Below are 25,476 nucleotides of genomic sequence, written 5' to 3'. Positions count from 1 at the left end.
GCAGAGAGAGATCACCTTTCTGCAGCTCTTTAATGCCCCAATACACCATTTTTCTTCACAAACCAAGTTTGAAAAACATTATACCACCAAGCGAGGCTGTATATAGGAAACATAGATGACATTTCTAGCAGACATGCGGACAGCTCAGAAAACCTCGGACTCCTTTATCAAATACAACCGCAAATTCAATGAGCAGCTTCCCTGCTGCTCTAGTCAGTCCCAAGATGGCTCCTCGACTGGCATCAGCTTTCTAGACACCACAACTGACATTAAAAAATGTCACCCTGCAAGCTAGCACATACACAAGAACCTACAGACCATAAAACTTCCTCTATAAAGCAGATGCAATAAGACCAGCAGCCATCCAAAACGCACCAAGAAGCTGTGAGATTCAGCCAGCCCTGCAGATACCATTGCACCTGCTCTGAGGGGAACACTGGTGATCTGCTTTATCCAGCAAGGTCACTCTTCCAGAAAAATAGATACGAATTTACTACAATAAAGATATGACAGCAACAGCAGCAATTTTAGAAAATCACTTTTCAAGGGATCAAGGTTTATTTGGCATTTGTCTAGTGCAACCAAAATTAACAAGGACTGGCAAAGTCTCTGACCACATTAGCTTTCTGCAAATGTGTTTTTCTGCTTTTTATTTTAGAGTCTCTACTGTAGCATTCCCTCCTGCAACCACGTGCCCCTGATAGCGATAATATTCCACACTAAAATCCACACATAAAACAATCTTTTAAATTACTGTCTCTGAAAGATTTTTTTTTCCCTGTGTCTCTTCTCCTAACCTTCAGGCTCTTCCTTTCCCAGCTCATTACAGGAAGCAAATCCGCAGATGAAAACACATGAAATAGAACCAGATACCGCCAGAGCATCAAACATGAAATACGCCAGTTGTGCTCCACAGACAGCATAATCAATGCCCTTCCTCCTACAGCAAAACCACCGAAATTCTTTGTTCCTGCATGTACTCGTCCCAAATCTCTACAGTTCATCCCTTCATCCAGCACACAAGATACCCCCACAGAAACCATGTGAATGAAACTAAATAATTGCCGTCTTAGAACGAGCGCATACAGCCAGCCAATAAAGGACAGAAACATGTACTGATCATTAGGAGAGTATTTCTCAGACAGCAACAACTCAAACCCCTCAATCCTTATCCCAAAGGAGACCTAAAAAATTTTCCCGAAAAGATAAAGCTCGCAATTGTAATTTATAATTCCTAGATACTAAAGCTTGTGGATTTAACGGAGGTGTTGCTTTCCTAGCCCGTTACAGCCTCCCTGCTGACCTCTCCCTTTGTCACCAGCACAAAACAACCCTTTTTTGCTAGTGGCCCAGCAGAGAACCAGCAGCCTGTCAGTCACTTCTGCTCACACACCCCTTTCTGCTCCATAGGTGCTCCATTTTTTTCTGAAGTGGTCAAATTGATTAATATAATTAGATTAAACTAACAACAATTGCATTTAGCCTGTAGTTAGCTTGAATATTGCTGCTTTCTGTCAGATCTGATAGAGACCCTAAGCCCAAAAGCTTGTTTGCTTTTTCCAGCTCTATCAGTTGATCTAATAAAAGATAGTACCTTTCACCACAACCTTTGCTTCCCTAGGATCTTTAGACCACCACAGCTACACCACCACTTTTAACGTCTTGCCTGCTTTAACCAATTATTCCAGATTCTCTTATCTGTGAAATAGAACACGATAAAATGTATTCCCTTCTGTATTGATTCTTATACTGTTTTCATAAACAATATCCAAGTACCTTCTAGGGCTGCATTAGCTGATCTAACATCTGTCACATGGAGGGTTTGTTTTCTTGTTCTCTCCCCAGCAAGAAAATTATGCATGGAGCAAAGTGGTTTGGTTTCATGACGTTTTTTTTTTTCCTTTCCTCTACTCACGTTGCTCTGCGTTTATACCAGAGAAAATGAGAATGATGGCAATTTCTGTGATAGACCTTATTTCGCAGGGAAGTTAATTTCAGGGTGTTGAGCCACCCATAGAAAGATGTCTCCTGCACAAAGCAACATTTTAATATGTCATTCCCCACTAAGAAAAGCTAATCCATAGTCTTGACATTTGGGACAGAAACTTCCTAAGGAAAGAACAGCGTTTCGCTTTCTCCAGAAAAAGAGTTTCAACCCATGATCCTCAGTATGTGACGTTCAAACAGATTGTTGCAGATTATTAACATACAGGCCAGCGCTCTATACAGTTATAAATAGGAAACTCTGGAAACCAAAAAGAGTAACATGCCTTTTAATTGCACTGAGGCAGATTGTCATAGGACAGCTTGGAGGTGAAATGGTGGAGACAGACGATTTAATGCTAAAAAATAGAATTATGTGTAAGGAATCACACTGCTGTTCCTCAAAGAGGAAGCCTGAACAATCCCACGTGTCTAAAAAGGCAGTAGGTACAACATACGAGCTACTGAAAGATAGAAACTGAGGGGAAGAGAGGAATCATCTGTGCTCAAGCACTGAAAGCAGAAATACCAGAAGACCTCAGGGAGACAGTAGACAGCAGATTTAATATGTTTTTGCAATGTGATATGGCAGCAAAAATCATGCAGTTAATTTAATTTGGGGTTGTAAAGGCAGAGACCTCTTCTCAGAGATACAGGCAATAGTCCCATTTTTTAATATAGTGGTGAGACCGCAGTTTGAAGACATGTTTAGTTCTGGACAACGCAGTGCTAGCTAGATGTCAACAACTTGGAGGGAAATAAAAAAAAGAGGAACATAAAATGATAAAAAAGCTGGAAGGGATTACAGCTTGTGTAGGTTGGCCAGATAACAACTGTGAAGAGCATCATGGGAATTGCATATGAGAACTTCAGGGGTGCAGAAGCATCAGGGAGCAAGAAAGACTGTTTAGGGTTGTCTTTTAAATTAAATTAAGCAAAGGAAACATTCATCTACAAGACTGCAAGACGGCATCCCAGAGGAGCTCCCATCACCTGGTTCACACAAGGCTGGATGGAGCAAAGCACACAAGAAACCACTTGAGAAACCCTGACTGCAGGAAGGGATTAGATGAGGACAAAATGCCTTTGGGACCATTTAACTGCCCACTAACTGGGACATCTGCAGAGCAATAGGTTTCAGCCCAGTACATGGTGGAAACTTTCCCTTCTATACACCATTGCTGGAGACACTTGTAGACCAAAATAATCATGTTTCATTCCAGCAGGTAACCATGAAGGGAGTGCTGTATTCAGAGGGGGTGGGGGTATTGTCAGAATTTTTCCCTTTTACCACTGGGATTTTTTTGAGAGGTCACTGGCTCATCATCTGGTAAGAACAGCAGTGATGGCACTCCTGTGTTTTAATATTGTCACCATAACATTCCCTTGGATTACACAGACCTTTGAGTAGATGTCCTGGACAGCACTTACCTCTCCCAAGAAGTCTGTGGCATCCAGATACAGCAGTTAATTGGAATGAAAAAAATCAGACACTTTATTATTCCTTAGTTAGAGGGATGAGCTCAAGATAAGTCCTTTTTCTAACATAGGAAAGCCAACTTGAACTTGTACCCATAACACCTTTACATCACACTGTGCCATCGTATATTCTGGCCTGCCTTTTCTGCCTTTTCTATACAGAAAAGGAGACCTGACAGTATAATATGTTCCTCCCAAGCAAGGGCTGATATACCATGTTGCAGCTCATCCTGGATGTGCCACACACACATTGCTGAGGGTTGGGCGGGGGGAAGCCCAAACAGTTTTATAGATGTTCTATAAGGGGTTTGAATGTCTTTTCTTATTTGGTCTATATTTTTTTAACAACATCCCTTAGGGAGGCATGTGCAGTGACAATTATCAGTCAAACCATACACAAAGCACAGAAAGGTATAGTACCCCATAACTGTTGACCTTAAATGGCCTTTCTCTACATAGAAATGTCACGATCTTCATGAAGAAAACCTTTCTGCTTATTGATTTAAATGAAAAACATGGCCTAACACACACGAGCATACAGCAAATATAAGTGTACTAACATTTGGGTTTGAGATACTCTTCTAATGAATTGCTGAAGCATATGCTAAAATTAATTCATCATACCCCCCTAGTTTATCGTGAACCTCTGACTGTTTTACTTGCACTCTGCCTAATGGCCCATCTTTCTCAGGACAACATATGTTACAAACTTCTCTGTAATTTCATGCTATTACCTTGCAGGCTACATTTAAAGAAAAAAAAAAAAAAAGGAAGTGTTTTCTCCTTTCTTTTAAATGTAGCTCTTGTCTAAGTCCTAGGACAGGCACTGTCAGCTCTGAAAATTCAAGATTAATCAAGCAATTAAGAATTGATATCTAGTGACTTATCATGACTGGAAATGAGAGATGCTGCATTCATTTTAGCTCTGCAAGAACCCAAAACCGCTAACCTGATTTTTATGGACAGCAAGATTATTTTAAATCTTTTGGGGAGGAGAAGAAGAAGAGTTACAGCTCCTTCTGTTAAACTGGTTTCTTCAAAACCCCCATCTGTGTTTTGCACGTTCCTTAGCAAAGGGCCAGTCATGCCGGAAGAGCTGCTATACTTCAGATTCACATCCTGCCTTGACTGGAATAAGTCTGAAAGCATACAGAAATCCCAAGAGAGCAAAAGCTGAGCTGAAGTTTTACTTTCTCTTCCCCACATGCTAGCGCAGCGCTGCACTGCTTGAATAAACAACCCAACCAAGCAGGAATTACATCACATCAAAACTGTGGTTTCCTTTAAACATTAAAAAGAATGACAAGCATTTCCATTCACGTAATTATCAGCATAATCATCTCTCCTCACACCTCCTTCTTCTCCAGCATCTAACTGTTGGGATGGCAGGGACTTCCCTGTCTCCCTTCCACACGAGCAGAGAGCACCTTTGTGACTCAGCTGCAGCCATTTGCTCTTCCTTGTCTAAACCCTCTCAAGTTCAGGAACTTCTTCAGCAATCGGGAAGACTTTATGGGGTGGATGAGCAGCAACTCAGCACATAAACATTTATTTGGGCAATTACATACGTATTTGGGCTTTCCATGGTAATTTGGCTCTGACGAGCTTTCCTTATTGCCAAAATGGTGGATACCTCCGTAAAAGAGAGCAGTAACTTCTCCTGCAGCTCTGCTACCTCAGCAAACAGACCTCAGCCAGGCAGATGTGAGCCTGATCAATACTTGCATGAGAAATCAAAAAGTAAAAGCAAAGTGCTGCAGAAACTGGTGCTGGTGACTCAGGAAGAAACTTTTTTTTCTTAAATGATAAAAGAGCTCAGCAACTCCTACTTACCCAGCTGCTGGCTCCTACCTGGACAACCGGATACAAATAAGAACATAGGAACCTGAATTCTGTTCCCGACTTCACCTCTGACCCTCTGCAATTTTGGAAAAGTCATTTAACCTCCTGAGTCTCCATTAACCTCCTGAGTCTCCATTTTTTCCATGTGTGAAGCTGAAACATCATACTGAGCCTTGCAAGGACTTCTGATATCTTTGAGTTTAATGGCACATCTCAGTGCCAAAAGCACCGTTAGCGGCATTACTGGGCTAATTCCCTCACAAGGGAGTGAAGCTCACTGTGGTATAGGTATTTTGGGTACAATTATTACCCCTGGAAGTGCTCAGATACCATCGCATAAAACTGTAGGCAGACAAATCTTTCAGGTGGGAGAGAAACCAGAATCCCTGACTGGTTATTAAAAGACATAATGTTTTGAAGAAGCCCATATGTTAGTTTTTCCATGTTCACCCTGTTCCAATTTGGATAATTACATTCTGACTCCTTAAAGCAGGGTGGCTGACCTGCCTGGCCCTACCAGCTGTATATCCAAATCTTCACATGGCCCAGAGCGATACAACACTACCCACATATTTCAAAGAGCTGAAGGAAAAGAGGAGCTCCAGGAGAGGTTTATCGGCTGGTGAGAAGAAAGACTCCCTCCCAGAATGGGAGCCCTCCCCTCCTGCCTAAGCAGTCCTTGCCTCAGGAGCTGACAACTTGCCCTCCTGTGTCACTTCTCACGGGAGCCTGCCTTGTATTGTTAAAGCGCCATCGTGCTTTGTCCCCCGGTGGCTGTGTCACTGCAGCACTGGTGCTGTGAACCTTGCAGATCCACAACTTGTAACATAGTTTGGCAGCTTAAAGACCTGGTTATTAATAGTGAAGTACCTAGTAACATACTAGTTACTAATAGTAACCTGCATATCTATTTTATCATTAAAGTTTTATCCCTGACAGTGAGTGGAAACTGGCTTGCCCTAGAATCAAGGAAGAGAAGACATCGAAGGTTCACATTCTCCCTTTCCCTTGGAGATCAGGTAGTCACTGGTACTCTCTGACCTTCTCCATTTTTATTTATAAACTCTTAATGATACTTCCCTGTGCATAGCAAATCTTGACCGCCACAGAATCCCAAAACACAGAAAGAGCAGTATCTGAGCCTTCATCAGCTTCCTGACACAGCAAAGAAGAGGAGCAGCATATGCTGCAAAGGATTTTTTTCACCATGGACACACAGTAAATGTTCCCAAACCCAAGATAAGATGCCATTTCCAAACAGTTAAAGAAAGTGGTGGCAGCTCCAAGCAGCCCCCAACATCTGGCCAATTTTGCATTTCAGATGCCAGTTTGACCCAATGGTGGTGTCAGCAGCCACTCTCCTGTCCCTCATGTGGGCAGCCCTGTGCCAAGACCCTGGTAGCCGGTGAAGCTATTTCTCCAGACTTCAGGGATCCAAAGGAGGGCAACCTGTCCTGTCCCCATCTCTTCACAGGTGCTCGTGGCACCTGGGCCATGGCGCAGAGCTGTGAGGGGTGCCAGAGGCACCAACCCCAGGGGTAGAAGACAGTCATGGCTGAGGATGTTCTGCATGGCTGTAGGTGCCCACTCCCGGGAATCTGTGGTTTCAGGGCTACTGGCGGAGCTGGCAGGGGTATGTGGGCAGGCAGGGGGCTGGAAAGGGAGCTGCGAGGACCTAGGGCACCATCTGGTGGCTTCAGTCACTGCCTTCCCTAAATCCCTGTCTCACAGGGTCACAGTATCGCATGGCCAAGGGCTGAAGAAGTACCAGGTCTTTCCAAGAGACAGCCCAGCAGGAAGAAGAGACCCCTGCCCTTGGCCCAGACTCGCACACCCTTAGGTCACTGCTGGGTGGAACAGCAGTGCAAGCCAGAGCAGTAATAACCATTTCACTTGGGTGCTGTTCAGTTAAGCACCTCCCTTGATAAAGAACCAGCCCTAGCTGGGTATTGAGAGATGATTTACAGTAGTGACACCCCTGAGAAGGAAAAAGAAGAGCAGTAGAAGACAGAAGCGACGGAGGAGAACACCTGGACTACACCTTGGACATACATTTCATTGTCATTACCCACCACAGCAAGGTCTTTCTTATCTACAGATAAAGGCAAAATACAGTTGGTGAGTTTCGTATGACAGAACAGTACCCATGCAAGGGCTTGTCGTCTGCAGAAAAGGATGAAACCAACAAACCACTCAAGCGCAGCCCGGTTTTTGCCTTCTCAAATTAGGATTTGCTGTAAAGCATTATGAAGGAGTTGTTTTAAAGGGACTAGATGACCTCAGTGTCACCAACACCTTTTGCAGCGATGTCAGCAAAGACAACGCACTGAGGATGATCACAGTGAGAGACTGCATGCATCTCTCAGGGCCAAAGGCTGGTGGAGAGGGCAAAGGATCCCAGTGCTAACATGGCACCTCCTTTAGAAAAAGGCAGGCAGCGCATTTCCACCTCACACCACTACTTACTTTGATAATAGGTCTCCACATCCCTGAAATCCTGTCAATACAAAGGGATAATTCAACACCTGGGAATCAAAGATTATACTACCGTAACCTGAGAGCATGCTCTGTGTATAACAGCACCATGCTGGAGGAAGCAAGTGGAGCTGAGGCCCTTAGGGGCACAGTTTTTAAGAGGAATTCATTCTCAACATTCATTTTGAAGCAAAACGTGTAGAGTGAACACAATAAGCCAGTCATCACCTCTCACCTTTGTGGAGCTGGGGGAGCCAATCCTTAATTTCTCTTTTTTTTTTTCAATTGCTCAAGACTTAAAAATGAATTCCTTTCCTCTTGCTAGTAATACTCATTTTCTGCATCTATTCTCATGGGCCACAGAGCCAGGTAAAACAAAAAGACCAAATGACTTCCTTTTTCCTGAACAAATCTCTGCTACAAAGTAGCTATACCAATGTTATACAAATTATATTTCCTAGTCTGTCCTACCTCTGCCTGAAGGCATTTCTTCATGCCTCTTTGGAAAACTCCATACCATTTAAAAACATCCCTGCTCTCACAGTCTTCTGCTTGATACATTTCTTTCTCACACACTCTGATGCTGCTGCGGCTGCCCATGGCGCACAATGCTGAAGAAGTGTAGCTTGATCAGAACCTAGCGTGATTCTTCCAGTACTTTACCACTGACTGTTCTAGAATAGCCTTTTCTATTCCAAATACTGTTCTAACTCTCATGTTTCATTTTAAACAGCTTCAGCTACTTAATATATAGAATTGTTCAGGCATAAATGTGTAAGAAACACACTATTTAAAAAGGTAACAGAAAGACAAGACAAATCAATTCACTGCAAAGTAAGATCCTTGTCAGGAAATTTCCAGTAGCACCCAGTATTTTCAGCATTTATAAAATTTAAAAAGCAAATCACAAAAACTAACCAGCATTATTTTAAAGTTTTCACTTTTCATCTAGTCCACCAGCTTCTGCTGAACATTTTATTGCGATACTGCAACATGTTTATAATTAATCTCATCATTTCTTCAGATTTGTTAAGGAAAGGAATTGTTATACCTGTACAATCCTCTGTAAATTCTTCTGTGAACACAAATGTTTTCTGGTCATATTAGTAAACACTAAAATTTTTGACTTCAAAAATATTTATTTATAATTGTCATGATCACTTAACAAATGGAAAATGGGTCTAATAAGCCAGGCTGTCTATTCATTGCTCTTTCTGAAATGAATTCCTCAACACTGGAAAGAGAAAAAGCATTTTCCTGTGGTTAAAGAAAGTCCAAATTGCATGTTTGAAATCTCTTCTAATAAAAAGAGCAAAGCAATAAGCGGATTATCTCTTTAAACATAGTATAGGAAGGCTGGAGGCCCCGGAGACATTTTCCATAGCCTCTGTCTCTGATGCATAGCAACATTATCTTCAACTAGAGAGGGTCCTATGACCCTGAAGCTCAATTTTAATTTGAACTTCTTCTTTAAAGAGATTTCTATGCTTCCTTTCAAGTTACGCTGCATATTCTTATTTTGGGTTGGTTTTGTTGGTTTAGTTTTTATTTTGTTGTTGTTTTTTAATCTGAGATAAAACAGTCTCAGCTTTTTGATCCACTGGTTTGATCATGTTATATGGATATTTAATGTAACCTCTTCCCTATCAGAACTTCAGTATGCATCAGCACAAATGGTAGGCAAGTTCCAGCTGACAAGAGAGAGAAGAGCTTGGATAGAAAATTCACCTCTAGGGCCTCCCTCCTCCGTCCAGTCGTTCAAAGTTTCAGAACTGGTCTACCTGGCCAAATAATGTATGGGGGTGGGGGGTAAAGGAGCCGTATACCCTTGTTGGGAAATACTGGCCAGCTGAAAGAAAGGCAAACCTATTGGTTTTGGTGGGGCAGAGGTACCATGCCTTCTCCCACAGAGGCTCAAAATCCCAAGGAATAACAATGCCCATTGCCAAGAAGAACAGGAAACTGGGGAGCTCAGCTTTAACTTTTCTGGGCTGGAACCTGGCCCCAGACCCGCTTGGTTTACGCAGCTCCAGCAAGGGAGTTTCCTTGGGTTCTCACCTCTTTGTTCCTCTTCCTTGTTCTGGAAAGGGCACTGCCACTGAGACATGTTGCCAGGCAGGGATATTTTCTCCGTTCTCCTTTTCTCCATCTTTATCTCTGTCCGTGAATCCAGTCCTCACCATATACTGCTGATATTGCTGAAGGGAACGCATTAACTCAGAGGCACTGATTTGAGTTGACTGAGTATGGTCATAGCAGGCATTTGTGACTACTTGATGGGATTAGCAGATTATGAGAAAGCGTGTTTCACTGTGGCGTTCCTGAGAAAGGAAAAATGGGCAGGTGGATGCTTGAATCTCAGTTAAACTATGCATGAAGGCCTGATGGCCATGTCAGGAAAGCCATAGGCACAGGATCAGATGGACTGCTGCTGGTCAGGATTGGAAGATCAAGCCAGCAAGCAGGGAGGTCTCTGGATTGTCCTGTCATTTACAGAGGATCGAGATTCAAGTATTTCAGCCAGGCCAGGTGAGAGAAACCTGCACAGATCCCATCTGCACCATTTCTAAGATATGTGTGAGTACTTGACAAAAGCAGCTTTTCTTTTGCATCAAACAGTTTTGCTGCAAAATAGCTTTGCTGCATCAGTGCAGACTGAGCCCCGGTGGGATCTGAACAGATGCATTCTGTTGTTAATGAAGGGCAGTTTAGAAGGAGCCATGCATCTCTGCAGAGAACTGGGGATGTAGGAGAAAAGTTCTGTCATACAGAAAGATGTCTGGTCCACATAGGGTCAGATTTTCCATGTTAGATATTCTCATACAATGTATCAGAGGATTCTTCTGGAGTTGCTTGCTTCTTAGGTGTCTGCAGAATGATGAAAAGGAGAAAAAAGAAATGGAGGAAGATTATTCAAAAGAAGATTAATTAATTCTTAATAAGCAGACACTGACGTTTGTTCTGTTAGAAATGGCTATTAGTGATCTGCTGAAACGGAAGCCACTACAGTGAGAAATGTTGCTCTGCCAGAGACGAACGTGACTAATCCAGCCCAAGGGATAAAGATGCCTCCTTTACTTGTCACTCTTCCCTCAAAAAGCTGTCAGACAGGGAGGGAAGGGAAAATTGGGCTTGGTAAAAAAATAAATCACTTTGGATTCTGTGAAGGAGGAATTCCCTGACCTCCTCAATCCTGTTTCTTCAACAGTTGAGTCTATTCCTCACAACTGTTCCTTGTGTAGACAAGGTGCTGACAGACTGATATTTTAAGCGCTGTGTGGCACAGGCCTGCTGTAAGCAGGGTTACACAGCAAGTAGCTGAAATGCCACCGGGTGAAAGAAGCCCTACCTACAATAGCATTTTCTCTGTTGCCACCACCAAAGGGAAACATTTTGCAAAAGTGCTGAGTGCAGGCACCCCCCAAGCATGCAGGATTAACCCCTTGCTACCCAAGCTGGCTGACAGTCCAGTGCAACAGCATGCAAATGCTCTTGTTTCAGGGGCTCTCTGTCCCGCTTCCCTTTACAGATCCCCCTCTATGCGCAGCATCCCGCAGCAAGGGCTGGCCTGGACCCTCTGCAGCAGAGTCAGCCACCGTTCAGCAATCCCAGCTCCCACTCACAGGCCAAACCCACTGGCCCACAAGTCTTGCTCTTAGGGAAAACACCCTGTTATATTCTGACACAGCCAGCTAGAGGATGAGTGTCCCAGGCGGTCACAGCGCAGGATGACTGAGAGGGAAGCTAATCAAGGTGCTTGCAACAGTAGTGGAAAGCACAGTCAAATTCTCCTGTGCAGAGATCGTGAGGCCCAGCCACTTACACTTCCCTTCCTTCTGACCAGCACAAGAAATTAGGACACTCAGTGGTGTCTGTTCTTGGTGTGAGAGCTCATCCCATCCCCTCTCTTTGCTTTCCTCTCCTTTGTTTCTCCTATCTCTGCTTTGACCTTTACCCTGCCCTGGCTGAGACTACCAGCACCAGACCCACTCACACACAAATGATTCTTCGGTCTTGCGTTGCGGCTTTGCTCCTGCTCTGTTTTACAGACCCACTGCCCCCCAAAGCAGTGGTTGAGTGGTGTGGGCCACACACAAGCAATTCAGCACAGCCCAGACAGCTCCACGGTAGGGCAAAAACCCCACACATAATGCTTCTCATCATCCAGACTGAATCATTTAGAAGGGGGCAGCTGATAAAGGTATACAGAAGCATAAATAGGACAGGGAAAAGGGATCAGGACCTACTGTTCTCCCTATCCAACTAATTCAAAATGTAGCAAGAACGCAAAACCAGGGATGCTGTCTTTTCCAGTGCATATGATGCACTGGGGTATAAGACAGCCTATATAAAACAACCCATCCTTCCCCTCAATAATCAGATACCTGCCTTTGCTACCGCCAGCCACTGTGGTGCCACAGCCATTAACTGCAGGAGACCAGTGGCCTTGGCACTAGACCACATGGCAAGTAGCTCTGACACAGAGGAGGCCGCTTGATTTTAGACCACCTTTTCCTAAAAGGTGGGAGTTGTGAAAATGCCTCAGACACTGGAAAATACTGTCCTTCATGAAACAGAGGGATGGTGCCAACTGAAGCTGGTGCCATGCTCCACACTGCATAGGCAACCTGGGGAACTCTCCCCAACAGGACATCAGTAGGAGGAAGCAGGAGACATTTTTCACGAACATTTTCCCATGTTAGAAGAGTGAATATATTTTTTAAGCAGATAAGAGGGGCAAAGAACAACAAAGTTCTGAGGACAGGAAGGAAATGTTCCCTGGGGTGCCAATGCAAATTTTGTCCCCATGAAACAGCTGATGCCTGCCAAAGGCAGGGTAGAGGGCTGTGTGAGCCTCTGGTCTGCTTCATGTGGCCCTCACAACTGATCTGCACCTGCATATTCTGAGTTGCAGCTACTTTCACTATGCGTGGATTTAGTTCCTTGTCTCTAACTTGTAACTCCCAGCCCAGCAAGAAGATCCGAGCCCAAAACGTACCCACACTGCCTTTTCCTGAGCCCCAGAGCTGACAGAGACTGTATCAGCCCAGCCTCTGTTCAGACCATCTTAGCTTCTGCTACCATGAAATGGCCCTCTGGTGCTTAATGCCGGTGAGAGCAAAGCTGTGCCCAGGGTCTGCCCCCAGTGCACAGATTCCTCTACCCCAGAGGACTTCTCAGCTGCCTAAATAATCTGGAAAGGGCAATAGTGGGGACCAGCATTTGGCCAACTCTCCATGAATGTCCAGCCCATTCAGAGGGAGCAGCGACATGAAACCCCTCAATGCCTTTCGGGGTACATCATACAGCAAAGCATCTGCATGAAACCAGGACTGCCAGAACTGGTAGCGCTGCAGGAGCAAGGGTTCTGCCGGAAGAGGGAAGATAGGCTACATGTGCAGCCCAGATGGCGAGTGGATGCCATGTGCCGTTTTCCCCTTCTGGTGGGACTGGAAGTAGGGAAAGAGCAGACACATTTCTGCCTGCAAGGGCCATGGCGACTCTGTGGGTTTTCTTTCCCTGTGTGCCCAGTGCATATGGGAACTCTCCAAGAACAGGGCCCCAGCCTTTACCTTGCCTGGAGGACTCTTTCTGGGTGACAGGTTGTTTGTGTTGTTCTCGAGGATAGAATAGACATCAACTTGCTGCAAATCCAGGCACTGCACAGGGAAGAGAGAAGAGAGTAAGGATCTAATATATTACTTAGGTTTAAGACAACTAATTGCCCACTGTGTTGTTCCCCATTTCGTGTCTGACGCTTTTTAGGAACCCCGCCATCTCCAAAATTTTGAAATTCCTAACCTGAACTTGGACAAACAGAAAATCCTTTTCCCCTGAAATGTCAACAGTGCAGCTGCATCATCTTCCCTTTTCAGGCTCACAGAGACAGACTTTGATGTTACCTAGCCTGTGTAAGGCAGTGGAGAAGAATGCCAATGCCCCTGCCTCTGTCCACTCCAAATTGTCCCAGAATGCAGAATAAAGACCCCTCTGCCACATGAAAGGATATTGTGCACCATGGGGACCACAGGTAATGGGCAGCACTCTGCGTCGCCTGGGACTGTTGAGATGCCTGACACCCACAAGCTCTTTGTCATGGTTATTTTCACAAAGGTGAGAAGAGGGGCGAGGCTGAAGGTCCTGAAGTGCAGGGGCTGTCGAAAATGGGAAGCCCTACATCAGGCATGATTTCTATCTATTGTCTGGGTTTTTTTCCAAGCCAGAACTCTCCTTTCTTCTTAGAGTAAGCAAAGAATAATAAAAAAAAATCAATACACTCCCAGGCCCTCAAACATATCCATGGTCCCACACAGCTCCACAGAGAAACACACACATGCCCTACATGCGTATCCACCCGCTGGTCCCCCAGGTAATTGTGTCACAGGAGATGCATGTCAGTTTGAGTGATGTTCCAGATCTGCCTGAAGGATCAAACATAACAATCAGGAGGACTTTTCCATGTGTGTTTCAAGGATGACAGCAGGTTGCCAAGGTGGCTGTTTCTCTGGCAACAGGAAGATGGGAGGAGTTCCGGCCGCAAAAGGGGCAGATGGTATTAGTAGAGAGACTGCCAAGGGAGCGAGGCGCCCTGCATCACAGTGAGGAGGATGAGCAAAACATGGAGGCTTGATTCTGGAGCTGCCAATCACCTGAACCCCCATCATTTCATCTGGAGTTGCAAACACTCAGCATCTTTTGGGATCATGTCCAGCAGGACGGTGGTTTGAACAGGACTAGATGATAGAGGAACAGCATTTGGGAGCGGGGCTTGGAACAAACAGGCACTCAGACAGGAGGGAGCCGCAGTGAATGGAGCACCACATGGCTCTCCTATTTCCAATCCTCCTCCGGGAACAGACAAATTATTTCACCTGTCTGCTTCCCACTCCCAACAACCCACTTGCCTACACAGACATTCCCAACTATTCTCATGTGCACATGCGCACACAGAAAATCCCATTTCCCTGTCCTCATTTTCAATTCTCTTTGTGATGCTGTCAGTGAGGACCTCATCCCACGTGCTGTGTTCCCAGCAGCCTGGCTCCGTGTCCCCTTGGCAGGACAGGAAGCCTCTTTCACTGCTCTAGTGTGAAGCCACTCACAAGCAAGAAGGATCCTTTTGGTGTTTAACCTCCAAAAAAGATTCCCACCCTCCACAAGCCCTCTTCCCATGGAGGCTGTTGACAATGCTGGTCCTTTACTGGCTAGTTGGAAAGCTGGTGTCTCCAACCTCCATTTGCAAATTAATTACTTTTACTTGGTCACTGACCAAATGCTACTGTCACAGTGGAGGCACACAGGCCTCTCTCCTCCCTGCTGGCAGATGTCTTCCCATCCCCCAGCAGCCTTCTTGTCTCCCTCACACCAGCAAAAGCTCCTGTGCTCTGGAACCCGCCTGCACCGCAGAAGTTGTGTCTGGTGCTCAAAAAAGCTTGTTTGAAATGTAAAGCGGATGAAGTGAGTCTCTCGGGTTGTTATTTCCAAGTCGTAACTAAGCGGCTAAACTGGAAGACAGAGGAAAATACAGGTTTGGGTCTGGGCAGTGCAGTGAGGTAGACCTGCTCTGGGGCTGCAGGAGGATAAAGAGCTCAAGGAACACCTGGCAGTGTAGTGGGAACAAAGTGGGTGCCCAGCTGCCCCCTTATTACCGGGGCTTTTTGCTACCTGCTGCTTTTCACTGCGTACACCCACCCCAAGGGACGATGAGGTAAACAGCGGCACCTGGAAGAGCCAGTGGGGAAGGCATTTGCTCCTAGGGATGTTCAGCAGGATGTCTTTGCAGAAGGTGTGCTAGGACCCATGCCATGCCAAGGGCAAGGCTTGCTGCCATGTAGGATAACAGAGCATTTAATGAGCTGCACCAGCCAGTTCCAAGCCGTTACTTTGATGTCCAGTGCTGCCTCCTGTTGCTCCTCCTCCCAGCTCCAGGCCTGCACAAGGACACTGTGGTTCCCTGACCCGACTTTTTTCCAGTGTCTGACCTCTTGCTTTCTCCCACAGATAGCACATCTGGCATGTGCTGGCCTCCTGTCCCGTCACCTAATCTCTGACCTCCTTCTTTATCTCATCACTTGGATTTACTTCTCACTTGCCCTTCCCTTTTCCTTGCCTTAGCTTACCTCAGTGCTGACCACAGATTTCTGCCCTCCCCATGAATTAAGTACTAGGTGTTCAACACCTGATTTAACACCAAAGGGTTTTCACAACGCACCTAATTTCAAATGCAGTTTGCAGAGCTGGGTTTACACCATGCAGAGTCCCAAGAAAATTTAGCAGTGGGACACCAGAGTCGTCTTTCAAAGGAAATACGGTTTGTCAACTTTCCACTCCCCTCACATGTCCTGAGGGCCTATCCAACGCAGGGTCTCCATCCCAGGGCTCTTGCTCTCTCTCCCCCATTAACTTCCCCATTACACCTCGCAGCCCCGTGCTCCTCACTCCTCACCTCACAGCCCTGCTCTCACCACGTGCGGTGTCTGTGGTGGGAGTTGGTGCTTCATGCCTGAACGAGTCACCCCGCAGCAGCTGCTCCACGGTAAAGTAACCTCCAGTGGGCGGGCTGGTACCCCCCCAGCACACAGGAGATGGTCTGAGGCTGGTGCAGCTCTGCCAAAGAGGGTTGAGCCACCTGCCCTGCACACCGGGCTAAGAGCCCCACACAGCTGGCCTCTGGTTAATAGGCTATGGGGAAAGGCCGGCTGGGCCAGGTCCATACAGCTCCTGCAAGCACAGGGGCCCAGCCAGCTCCCGGGACTGCCTGTGCCTAAGGCTGGCTCTGCTGGCTTCCTATATTAGCCTTAGTGGGGCCTCCAGAGCAGAACAACATGATGAAACATATAATTAAGATGAAGCTAAGGATGCATGACGAGGCCGACTGAGCGAGAAATGGTTTTGATTTTTTTTTGTCTCCTTGCAGAAATCATCCACTTCAGCAGGAAACTACCCATTCGGATTTTTATAAGCCTGAATTAAAAAGAAATTACTTGATACAAATGAAAAGGTTTATAACCTGTAACGTCCTTTGCCCAAAGCATTGCTTTTTGCCCAGAATAAACATATCACATACAATATATAGTGCTTTCTTTTAAACCTCTACTCCAAAAATGAAAGGACCACAAAATGGTGCCCCCCCCACCTATGAAGTGAGAATGAGAAGGGAGCAGGCCCATCTTCTTTTTCATATTTGCCCCTTATCAGGTCTCCTGCCTCCTTGGCAGAGCTTTGCTTCTCTCTGTGATACATTTTCCACAGCTTCGTTTTGTTTAGTTTAAATGATTAATGCAGCAGAGCTTACAGGTTTTCCTCAGAGAGACTCTTCCAGCCCTTATAGACCTCACAGTCAGAAAGGTTTCCTAATATCCAGGCAATATCCTTCTCTACTAACTTTCATTTTATTCCTCCGCATTTGTCCCACAGATCACGGGGGAAAAAAACCCCTTCACTTCTTAGTGGAACAGCCCTCCCATGGGGGTAAAAGGAGAAAAAGGAATCCATTTTAAATGGAGCTGTATGGGTTGTAAACGGGATTAGGGGTCATGGTTACTTGAGGTAGCTGAGGTCTGGGCCTGAGATTTCAGGAGAGCCATTCCAATCCTATTACCTATGACGCTGCCACTACTGGGCTCAGGGATTGAGTGAAGTCAGTATTCCCCAGTTTGGGAAATGGAAAAAGGAGATCATATGCAATGAAAGGGAGATGTTCTAAAAAAGAGACTCCCTTCACTTTCTTCCTGCCCTTTTCCCACAAGAGCTAGTCAGCCTGCTCAGTACTGCAGTGGTCCGTGACGCTGACACCGGTGAAGGTGTGACAGCTGGAGCTGTAAACAGCTGGGGTTGTTGGGGAACCACTTCTCTCTGCCTTTCTCCAGCTGGGGGGGGGGCATGTTCTTGAGACACTGTACCATACAAAGTGGGGCTGAGATCCCCTCTTCCTTCCTGACTTGTGGAGACTCTTCTACCTCTACCACCAAGAACCCCCTCTGGCCCCACACTTGCTGCTCTGTGCTGCCACAGAGGGAAGAGGGAAGGGTGCTGCCCAGCAGGGCGTGGTGCAAGGCTTTGGCACTGGGGAGGCTACGAGTGGGACCAGGACATGCAGCATGCACAGTCCTGAGAGGAGCTAAGCAGGGCAGAGCACAGGAGCAAGGTCACCAGTACCAGGCTGGTATGCAGGTATTGCTTATGTTTCACATCATGATACTGGCATTGTCTGTACCATGGCAGGTCAGGGAAAGGAAGGGTTGTACCATGATGCGGACAGAAGGGATGGAGGGCGATTCTGGTACTCACATCATAGACAGGAGGTGGTGGTGGTGGGCTGGCTGAATGGGGCTGTGTTTCCACCTTCTGTCTCAGGATATTTAGCTTGTTCCTTCTAGGGCACAACACCTGCTGAGCATAAGACACTAAATGACACATCTGCAGAAAACACCATGATGAAGTGAACACCAATGTCATGTCAAAGCCAGCTGCTTGTACACCCCCTGAGTGCTTCCACAGCAAAGGGTGGTGGCACTCTCTGTGCAACGCGGGCCCGTCCCTTTCCTTACCACAGGGTAAAACGGAGGAGTCTGCTGACTTACACTGGAGCAGTGGAAAGGAGAACTGGGCTCTGTGTGTACATAGAAATCACTTCCACCACTGAAACTTAGCTGGACGTAGGGTGTAAGTATTTAATAGCACACAACAATGCTGTAGGACAGGGAGTAAAGCAGGACCCTGTTCAAAGTGTGCAGGGGAATTTCAGAGAGGCAAAGTGCAGTGACTTTTATCAGGATTTGGCTGGGAAGCTTTTGCTAATACGCAGGGCCTAGTGAACAGCACCAGATGACCAGTAATGATGACATATAGTTAGTGATACACTAATGTGCAAGTCCAGCATGAAGTTGAAGGAAGAAGGTCTCTTCCTCTAAAACATTTCTTGCATCGGATGAGTTCTCCTTGAACACTCTCCATTCATGCACAGATAAGGGTTAGCCCTGCTTAGCAAGCAAGAGAGGAAGCAGAAAAGGCAGAAGGCTGTGCTAAGTATCTCTGTTCTAATTCAGAAAGAAGTGGGATGATTATATTCACATCACATGAAAACGATGAACTGCTTTCCAGTCCATTAGTAACTAAGGAGGATGCTAAATAGCTTCTCTTAAAGATAAACATTTTTAAACCAGCAGGTCTGAGCAAGCTGTGGTGAGAAATATGGGCTGGGTTCTGCAGGAGGGCAAATGTAACAACTGCATGATCTCTTTGGGCCCCAAGGAGAGCCTGTAGGTCTGAGACTTGCTGGCCCACCTCAAAACCTGAAGATGCCAATCGGCTAGTCAGGACAGTACCTTTTTTCTCATCCCCATGGAGACGCTGTCTAGGCAAGCAGAGATGGGGGCCTGTCTCCAGCCTAGTCACTCTGCTGCTTACACTTCTTCCCCCTCCATCAGACTGCCTGGAAGGTAAGTCTCACGAGAATAGCAGGTCTGCCAACTGCTGCCATTCTGTTTTCAACCTCATGATCTCTGACTGTGTGCGCTGAAGCCTGATGCTCCTTGGAGTCGTAGGACTGTACCAGCAGCACAGCCTCCACATAACAATGCATGCAGAGAGTCTGCTGTTATGGTGGCAGAGAGCAGGTTGAAAGAGGAAATATGGGGGAAACTACCTAGAAAACAACAATCCCCAAATTACGTTCTAAAAGACATCAGTTTTTTTAAGCCAGCCTTGAGATCTCTGGAAGAATGCAGAGGATGATCTTTTGAACACCTGAGGGTGGCAGTACTAGGAGCAGCAGGTTTTCCCTAAACAACAGGGATTCCAGTATTAAGACTCCAGAGTTTTTTCCACAGGGCCCCTGTCTCATCCAGATCTTTCAGCCCTGCTTTTGGCTTTTCTTCTCCTGCTCTCTACATCCTTTCTTCCCCACTCCTGCTTTCCCCTTTGCCCTCAGCTTCTCATCCCAGCTTCCACTTCCTTACCCAGCTGGTCCCAACCTGTGCCGCTGGTCTGCTCACCCAAGGGGCCCTGTCAGCCCAGTCTTAACACTTAACACCCTTCTCCAAGCTCCAGTGCTTCCTCACTCCAGATTCCAGTCACAGTTTCCCTCCCGCGGCTCTTTCTTCCAGCCTCACAGAATCACTGCTGTTGGAAGGTGCCTCTGGAGATTGTCTAGTCCAATCCCCCTCTGCTCAAAGCAGAGTCAACTAAAGCAAATTGCTCCTCAGGTCCTGGTCTCTCTCTTTTTTTCCAGTTAGTTGGGACTTCCACACAGGCTTCCCTGGGATTCTTGTCCCGACCTTCCCCTCTCACCCTGTCTCTTAATGTTTTCTCTGCCAAACACATGCCCAAGGCTCTGGTATCCATCCCCTCCACACTGCAGATTGTTTTCTTCCACGGTGCCCGAGCCATGGCTCAGGAACGCAGTTGCATAGTCTTCCTTGCAATCAGGCCATGCCCTTGCACCAGAGTAGCCCCCATCTTGAAAGAGGATGAGAAACAGGGAAAGTCCTGCCCTCCTCCTGCCACCAGAGCTGCAACAGATTTGCTTGGGTGCACAGGATGTTACCTGTCTGACTGGCACCATGTAGAAAGGCAGCCTCACAGGGGCTCCTTTAGACAACTGAGCTGCTAAATTGACAAAAGTCATGACTGAGCATGCACGAGCTGCAATTTTCCAAAGACCCATCACAAGGCTACATCTCCTTGAATATTCTAAGGGCCAGCACACTGCTAGTGTGACTTCTTGCCCTGCGTCAGATCCTTGCTCTAAAGCAGAACATGCTAGAGTCAAAATAATTACCAGAATTTCTTTAATGGACAAATCAATGACTCGTTTTGTCTTTCCTGTGATCTTTTTTCTCAGAAAGACTAAACTTAAAAAAAGAAAATAAACCTGAGGCAGACACCCAGCATGGAAAATTTCAGCATGGGGACTTCCAATCCAGCCAAGTTAGAAGCAAATGAAATAAATTCCTAGAATGGGTTGTGTCAGGTATTGCTTATTATTTGGTTATAACTTGCCTTTCTTTTCGACAGAAGCAGAGCTGTTGCGGTGATGCTCAATGCAGCAACAATAGCAGTAAGGGTAGTGAGGACTTCCCATTCATAAGAGGTCTCTATGTACCCCGTACCTGTAAGAAAGAAGGCAAAAGATTCAGTGTGAGTGGAAGTTACAATCCTGTTGCATTTTTAACCCTGGGAAGAGCCTTGAGAGAGCTAAAATACAGAAGCAGTGCAGAATATGGTGGCACAAATGCACACACCCTTCAAAACCTAGTCTGACTGAACAGCGAGCAGGGTGCAGCTGAAGAATCATGCAAAAAAGACAGGATACAAGCAGCTGCACTTCATGTAGATTAGAGGGAGGTGACATAACTATGAGAGCCAAGAAATGTGGTAGTTAGAGGCTGGCAAAGGTCTTTAGAGATAGGGGCAGAAAGACAGATGGTGGATAGCACACAGGCCACACAAACTAGCAGGGTGGGTACTGTAGGCATCCTCTGACCAGTGTAGCAAAGATATTTCGTCAAGGCTCTTTGCATTTACACTTTCTAAGAAGTTATTCATATCCAGCATTCAGTAATGCAAATCCAGCCAGTCAGCAGCATGCATGTCCTTACCACTTTTCTATAACATTCTTTTTATGTTGGCACGAAGCTAGCTCTCCCTTGCTTTCCAGTCTGTGCATTAACGGAACAACTGACCCCTTGTACCACATGGAAAAAGGGGAGGGATTACAGTGAGCCCCTAATCTGTTTGTGAGCCCCTAATGGTGAGCACCTAACCTGTACATCTGACTATGGCAAGCTCCCTAACCACTGACCTTGTGTTCAACCGCGTCTGTCACACTGCTAAAGGCCAAACCACACTGTCTCCTGAACACTGACACCTAAAAGCACCCTCTGACCCAGTGCCCAGGCTCCCTGGTTAGACCCTGACTTTAAGCCTGCTGTTCCCAGGAGGCTGCGGCAGGTCAGATATAAATCACTGCATCTTCATGTCTCCATCTGTGCTTTGGGAACAGCAGCACAAGTCACCTGTGTAAAATGCATTCAACTCTGATGGCATTAAGTATTGGGCATAAAGTAGTATTCCCGTCTGACTTTATAGCATGTTTGGGTAGAGGAAAAGAAGAGCAAAGATAATCTTTTCATAGCCAGATCCAGCTGATTTTTAACTGCCCACCCTTCCTTTCTGGTTGTTCACTTACCTCTAGCAAGGACAAACACTCCATTTCCCATTTTCTGGATGTCATTCCATTTGACCTCGCAGTAGTATGTGCCAGTAGAAGAGGTGTTTTCAAGTGGCATTATTCTGTGGTTGTACGATATGGTAGCAGTCTTATTCTCTTTTCCAGAAGGGATGGCTACGTTTTCTGACGTACTATAGATGGATGTTTTCTGGCCCAGTGAATTAATCCAGTAATAGAAGATTGAAAATTTGGTGTATTTTGGCATGTAAGGGAAGATGACTTTACAGGGGATGGATATTCCTTCCTTCAGCAATGCAACCTGGATTGGAGGTTTCTGCTGTACATCGACATTTTCCCCTGTAAGGGTAATAATTGTTAGCAGTCAGCTAACATCACTTTAAGTCAGGAGAGGACTGCTGCCCCAAAGACAGGATCACACGGTGAAAATAACCGTATGTCAGGAAGCGAGCCCGTAGCACACAGCATTGGCCCTTGTCAAAAACTGAGTGATTCAGAGCATGTGCCCTGTGTGATCTGCCACATCTCTTAGGTAATTGCTGTGTGATTTGCGATAGCCTGTTGCATTCACAGGCTTCCCCTTTTCCCTTGTGAGCTCCTCCATACAATGCCAGCATGCAGAAAGGCAGGAAATGAAGCAGGAAGTGAACTGATTTTGTAGTGGTGTGAGACTATATTTACAGCGGATTAATAGAAAGCAATTTTCCAAGACAAACACTAGCTTGGGCATCTACATGTGTCCATGTGATGACTCTGCACCAGTGAAGGTGCTGTACGCAAGCGTTATCGGTGGGACTGTGTATTTCTGAAGCACGAGTGAGGAAGGAAATTGCATATTCTGCATGGGGGCCAGCACCGGGGCCATGAGAAATAAGGCACAGCTTAATCACTCCAAACTTTTGCTGCCGTAAATGGGCAGCAAAGTGCAAGACTCAATGCTAGATATGGGAACTATCTGCAGAAGACTGCAGATCTCAAGTATCTATACGTGACAGTATCTTACGCAGAGAGATGGGAGATCACGCCCTTCATGTGCTTCCTCCTTACACAAATAGGGCTGTTGGAAGTGATCTGTCACTGCAATTCAGTAGACAATGATGTCGGGAGTTACAAGAGAGGATGAATAAGCACAGATGGGGAACCACACCATAGTTCACTCCCTGTTTTGTTTAAAAAAAAAAAGAAAAAAGCTAAGAGTAAGCCACAGGCTAGTAAGGAGTCTGGGGTACAGGACCTCTTTGGCTTCCCAGCCAAATCTGGGTTTAACATCAGGCAGTCTCTGGATCTATTTGTTGAGCAACTGACAGAACACCACACATAAAGCAACTTAAGAGGAGGCCCATGCAAACCATTGTTGTCTTTAAAAAAGGGAACTGGAAACTTACACACAAGTCTTCTTACAAAATGAAGGATTCTTTCAGAGACATGAAAATAGAAGGGGAAAAAAAAAGTAAAGAGAGAAAGTAGGGGATGGGCAGGCTTTTCCATTCATGCTTTTGATGGGATTCCCTGGAGTTCTGCATCTATGAACAGGCTCGTAACAAGGCATTAAAGCTGTCCCAAAGTACAGCCAGGCTTGCTTTCCTGTCATCGTGCACTAACATGGCATCGCAACAGCAGCATCACCTCTGCACAGCAGGACTCGCCATCAGAAAATGCAACTTAGAATTAGCGCTGCTGAATGCTGAGCACTGCGGAAGTGTTGTAAGGGGCAATAATGGAGGGAGGGCACGGTCACTGTCCAGAAAGGACTGTTGGGAAGTAACATCCATTAAGGAAAATCCTCTACAGATAACATAGCCAGGAACAATAGCCTGAGAGTAAGGACGAGCTTAGGTTACATCACTAGAAAATGGTTCTTAGCTGTAAAAGCAACTGAGATAAAGTACAGTCCTAAGGGACATGCTCATTCGTTGTGAGTGCACAGTCCTGGGTGCACTAGATACAATATTAAGGAAAGAAGGCAACAGAAAATCCTGCAAACACCGTGGGAGTGATAACCTGAGCAGTCTCTTCTGGGCCTTATTTTCTAAAATCATTCATCATTCATCATCCTTCTTCTCATCTCTACCCAGCAGAACACACATGAATATAGTTTCTGTAAAAGACGTGGCTAAGCACTGCTGTAACAAAACAGAGGAGAGATCCATCTTCTTACAGTATCCCAGGAGCCATTAGCTTGAGAAGAACATGCCAGGGAAAAAGCCAAACCATTTTATTTAGGTTATCTAACCCTTCTCCCATGTTCCCCCTTTCTTGAGGATTCTCTCTCTCAGCTTTGAAATGCTTAAAAGACAGAAATAGCAGCAGCGTGCAAATTCCTAGAGGACATTGCTGCAAATTAGCAAAAGATAGCAGCTGGAAATGCTCTAATATGAACAAACGTAAAAGTAAACAAAAGGAATTTTAAAAAGGTTTTTTACCTCCACACTGGAGCAACCAAAGAAACAGGAAGATGACTTTTAGATTAGAGGCCATGATGGGGGTCAAAGGCTGTAAGAAAGCAACCAGACACGAAGATCCAAAAGCGTTGGGGGTTTGTCAGGTATTTCCACGCCCATGCAGCTGGTTGATCCCCTCCTGTTTGCAAACATGGGCGGGATGGACACACACTGCTTTTGGCAAGCTGTTCCTGGCTGATGCAGGCTCTTCTGCTTTTTGGTCAGACTCCTCCCCACACTGAGGTTCATTTCTCTGTACTACTGCGATGGTGTTACACCTACTAACGGGTATCCAAAGATTAGACCGTAAGCGCTTTAATGCATAGAGCTTTGTCTTCTGATGACTCTAAAATATAACACACATTTAAAGCCCCATGTTGGAATATGGAAAAAAATGTGCTTTGACTAGTGCAGATCAAGGCCATTTGAGGTGACTGTGGTCAAATTCAACTAACTCTGGAGCGGTGGACAAGCTTAAAAGCAGCACAGTGAGATTTTTACCATAATTTTGCAAGGATTTGTTTACATAGTTGTTTTGGAACATCTATTCCTGATTATCTCACTGCATGGAACATCCAGGTTTTGGAATAAGGGCACCTTACTTTAAATTATCTTAACTGAGTGCTTTGTTCACATAGGGAAGCTACTGAGCAGTGCCACAGGGTACGGGTTCAGGGCACAGCATCACCGTCAAACTCCTTTATGTGAATACTCAAGTGTGGGATCACCCGTTTTGCCTTCAACATGGAAAACAAGTATCCACACCAGCAGTCAGTACAGAGGAACAGCTCCACTGTACTCCTGACTGCACAAAACTTCCCTCTGCAGCCAACTCCTCCACTAGGTCACTTTGGATGAAGGCACCTGTATTGCAGAAGTGAGAACAACCAGACAGCAAATTCACCCTTAACAGCTGTGATGTTTCAGATCCATGTGATGCTGGCTCTGAATCAGCTTTGCAGTGTGGGCAAGCCTTAAGAAATCTATTGTAGGGAAATCTAAAGAGAGCCCTTTGAAGAAGAAAACCCTCTCTTTGTGGGAGGATCCTGCCACCTATACTCATGA

General features: G+C 45.8%; 1 protein-coding gene across 1 annotated transcript; it reads right to left on the bottom strand.

Annotated features, from left to right (window-relative positions):
• Positions 1 to 10,587: 10,587 nt before the first annotated feature.
• On the bottom strand, positions 10,588 to 24,775 carry NFAM1 (NFAT activating protein with ITAM motif 1). The gene is given in 8 exon segments (XM_009813282.2): positions 10,588 to 10,647; positions 13,353 to 13,439; positions 18,070 to 18,168; positions 20,782 to 20,891; positions 21,971 to 22,309; positions 24,394 to 24,498; positions 24,501 to 24,565; positions 24,567 to 24,775. Coding segments are annotated over 8 exon segments (1,074 nt in total).
• Between the last annotated feature and the right edge of the window lie 701 nt (positions 24,776 to 25,476).

The sequence above is a fragment of the Gavia stellata genome, chromosome 4 (assembly GCF_030936135.1).
Source record: "Gavia stellata isolate bGavSte3 chromosome 4, bGavSte3.hap2, whole genome shotgun sequence".
NCBI classification, from domain to species: Eukaryota; Metazoa; Chordata; class Aves; order Gaviiformes; family Gaviidae; genus Gavia; species Gavia stellata.
The sequence above is the reverse complement of the archived record's forward strand: the minus strand, read 5'-3'. Positions and strand labels throughout refer to the sequence as shown.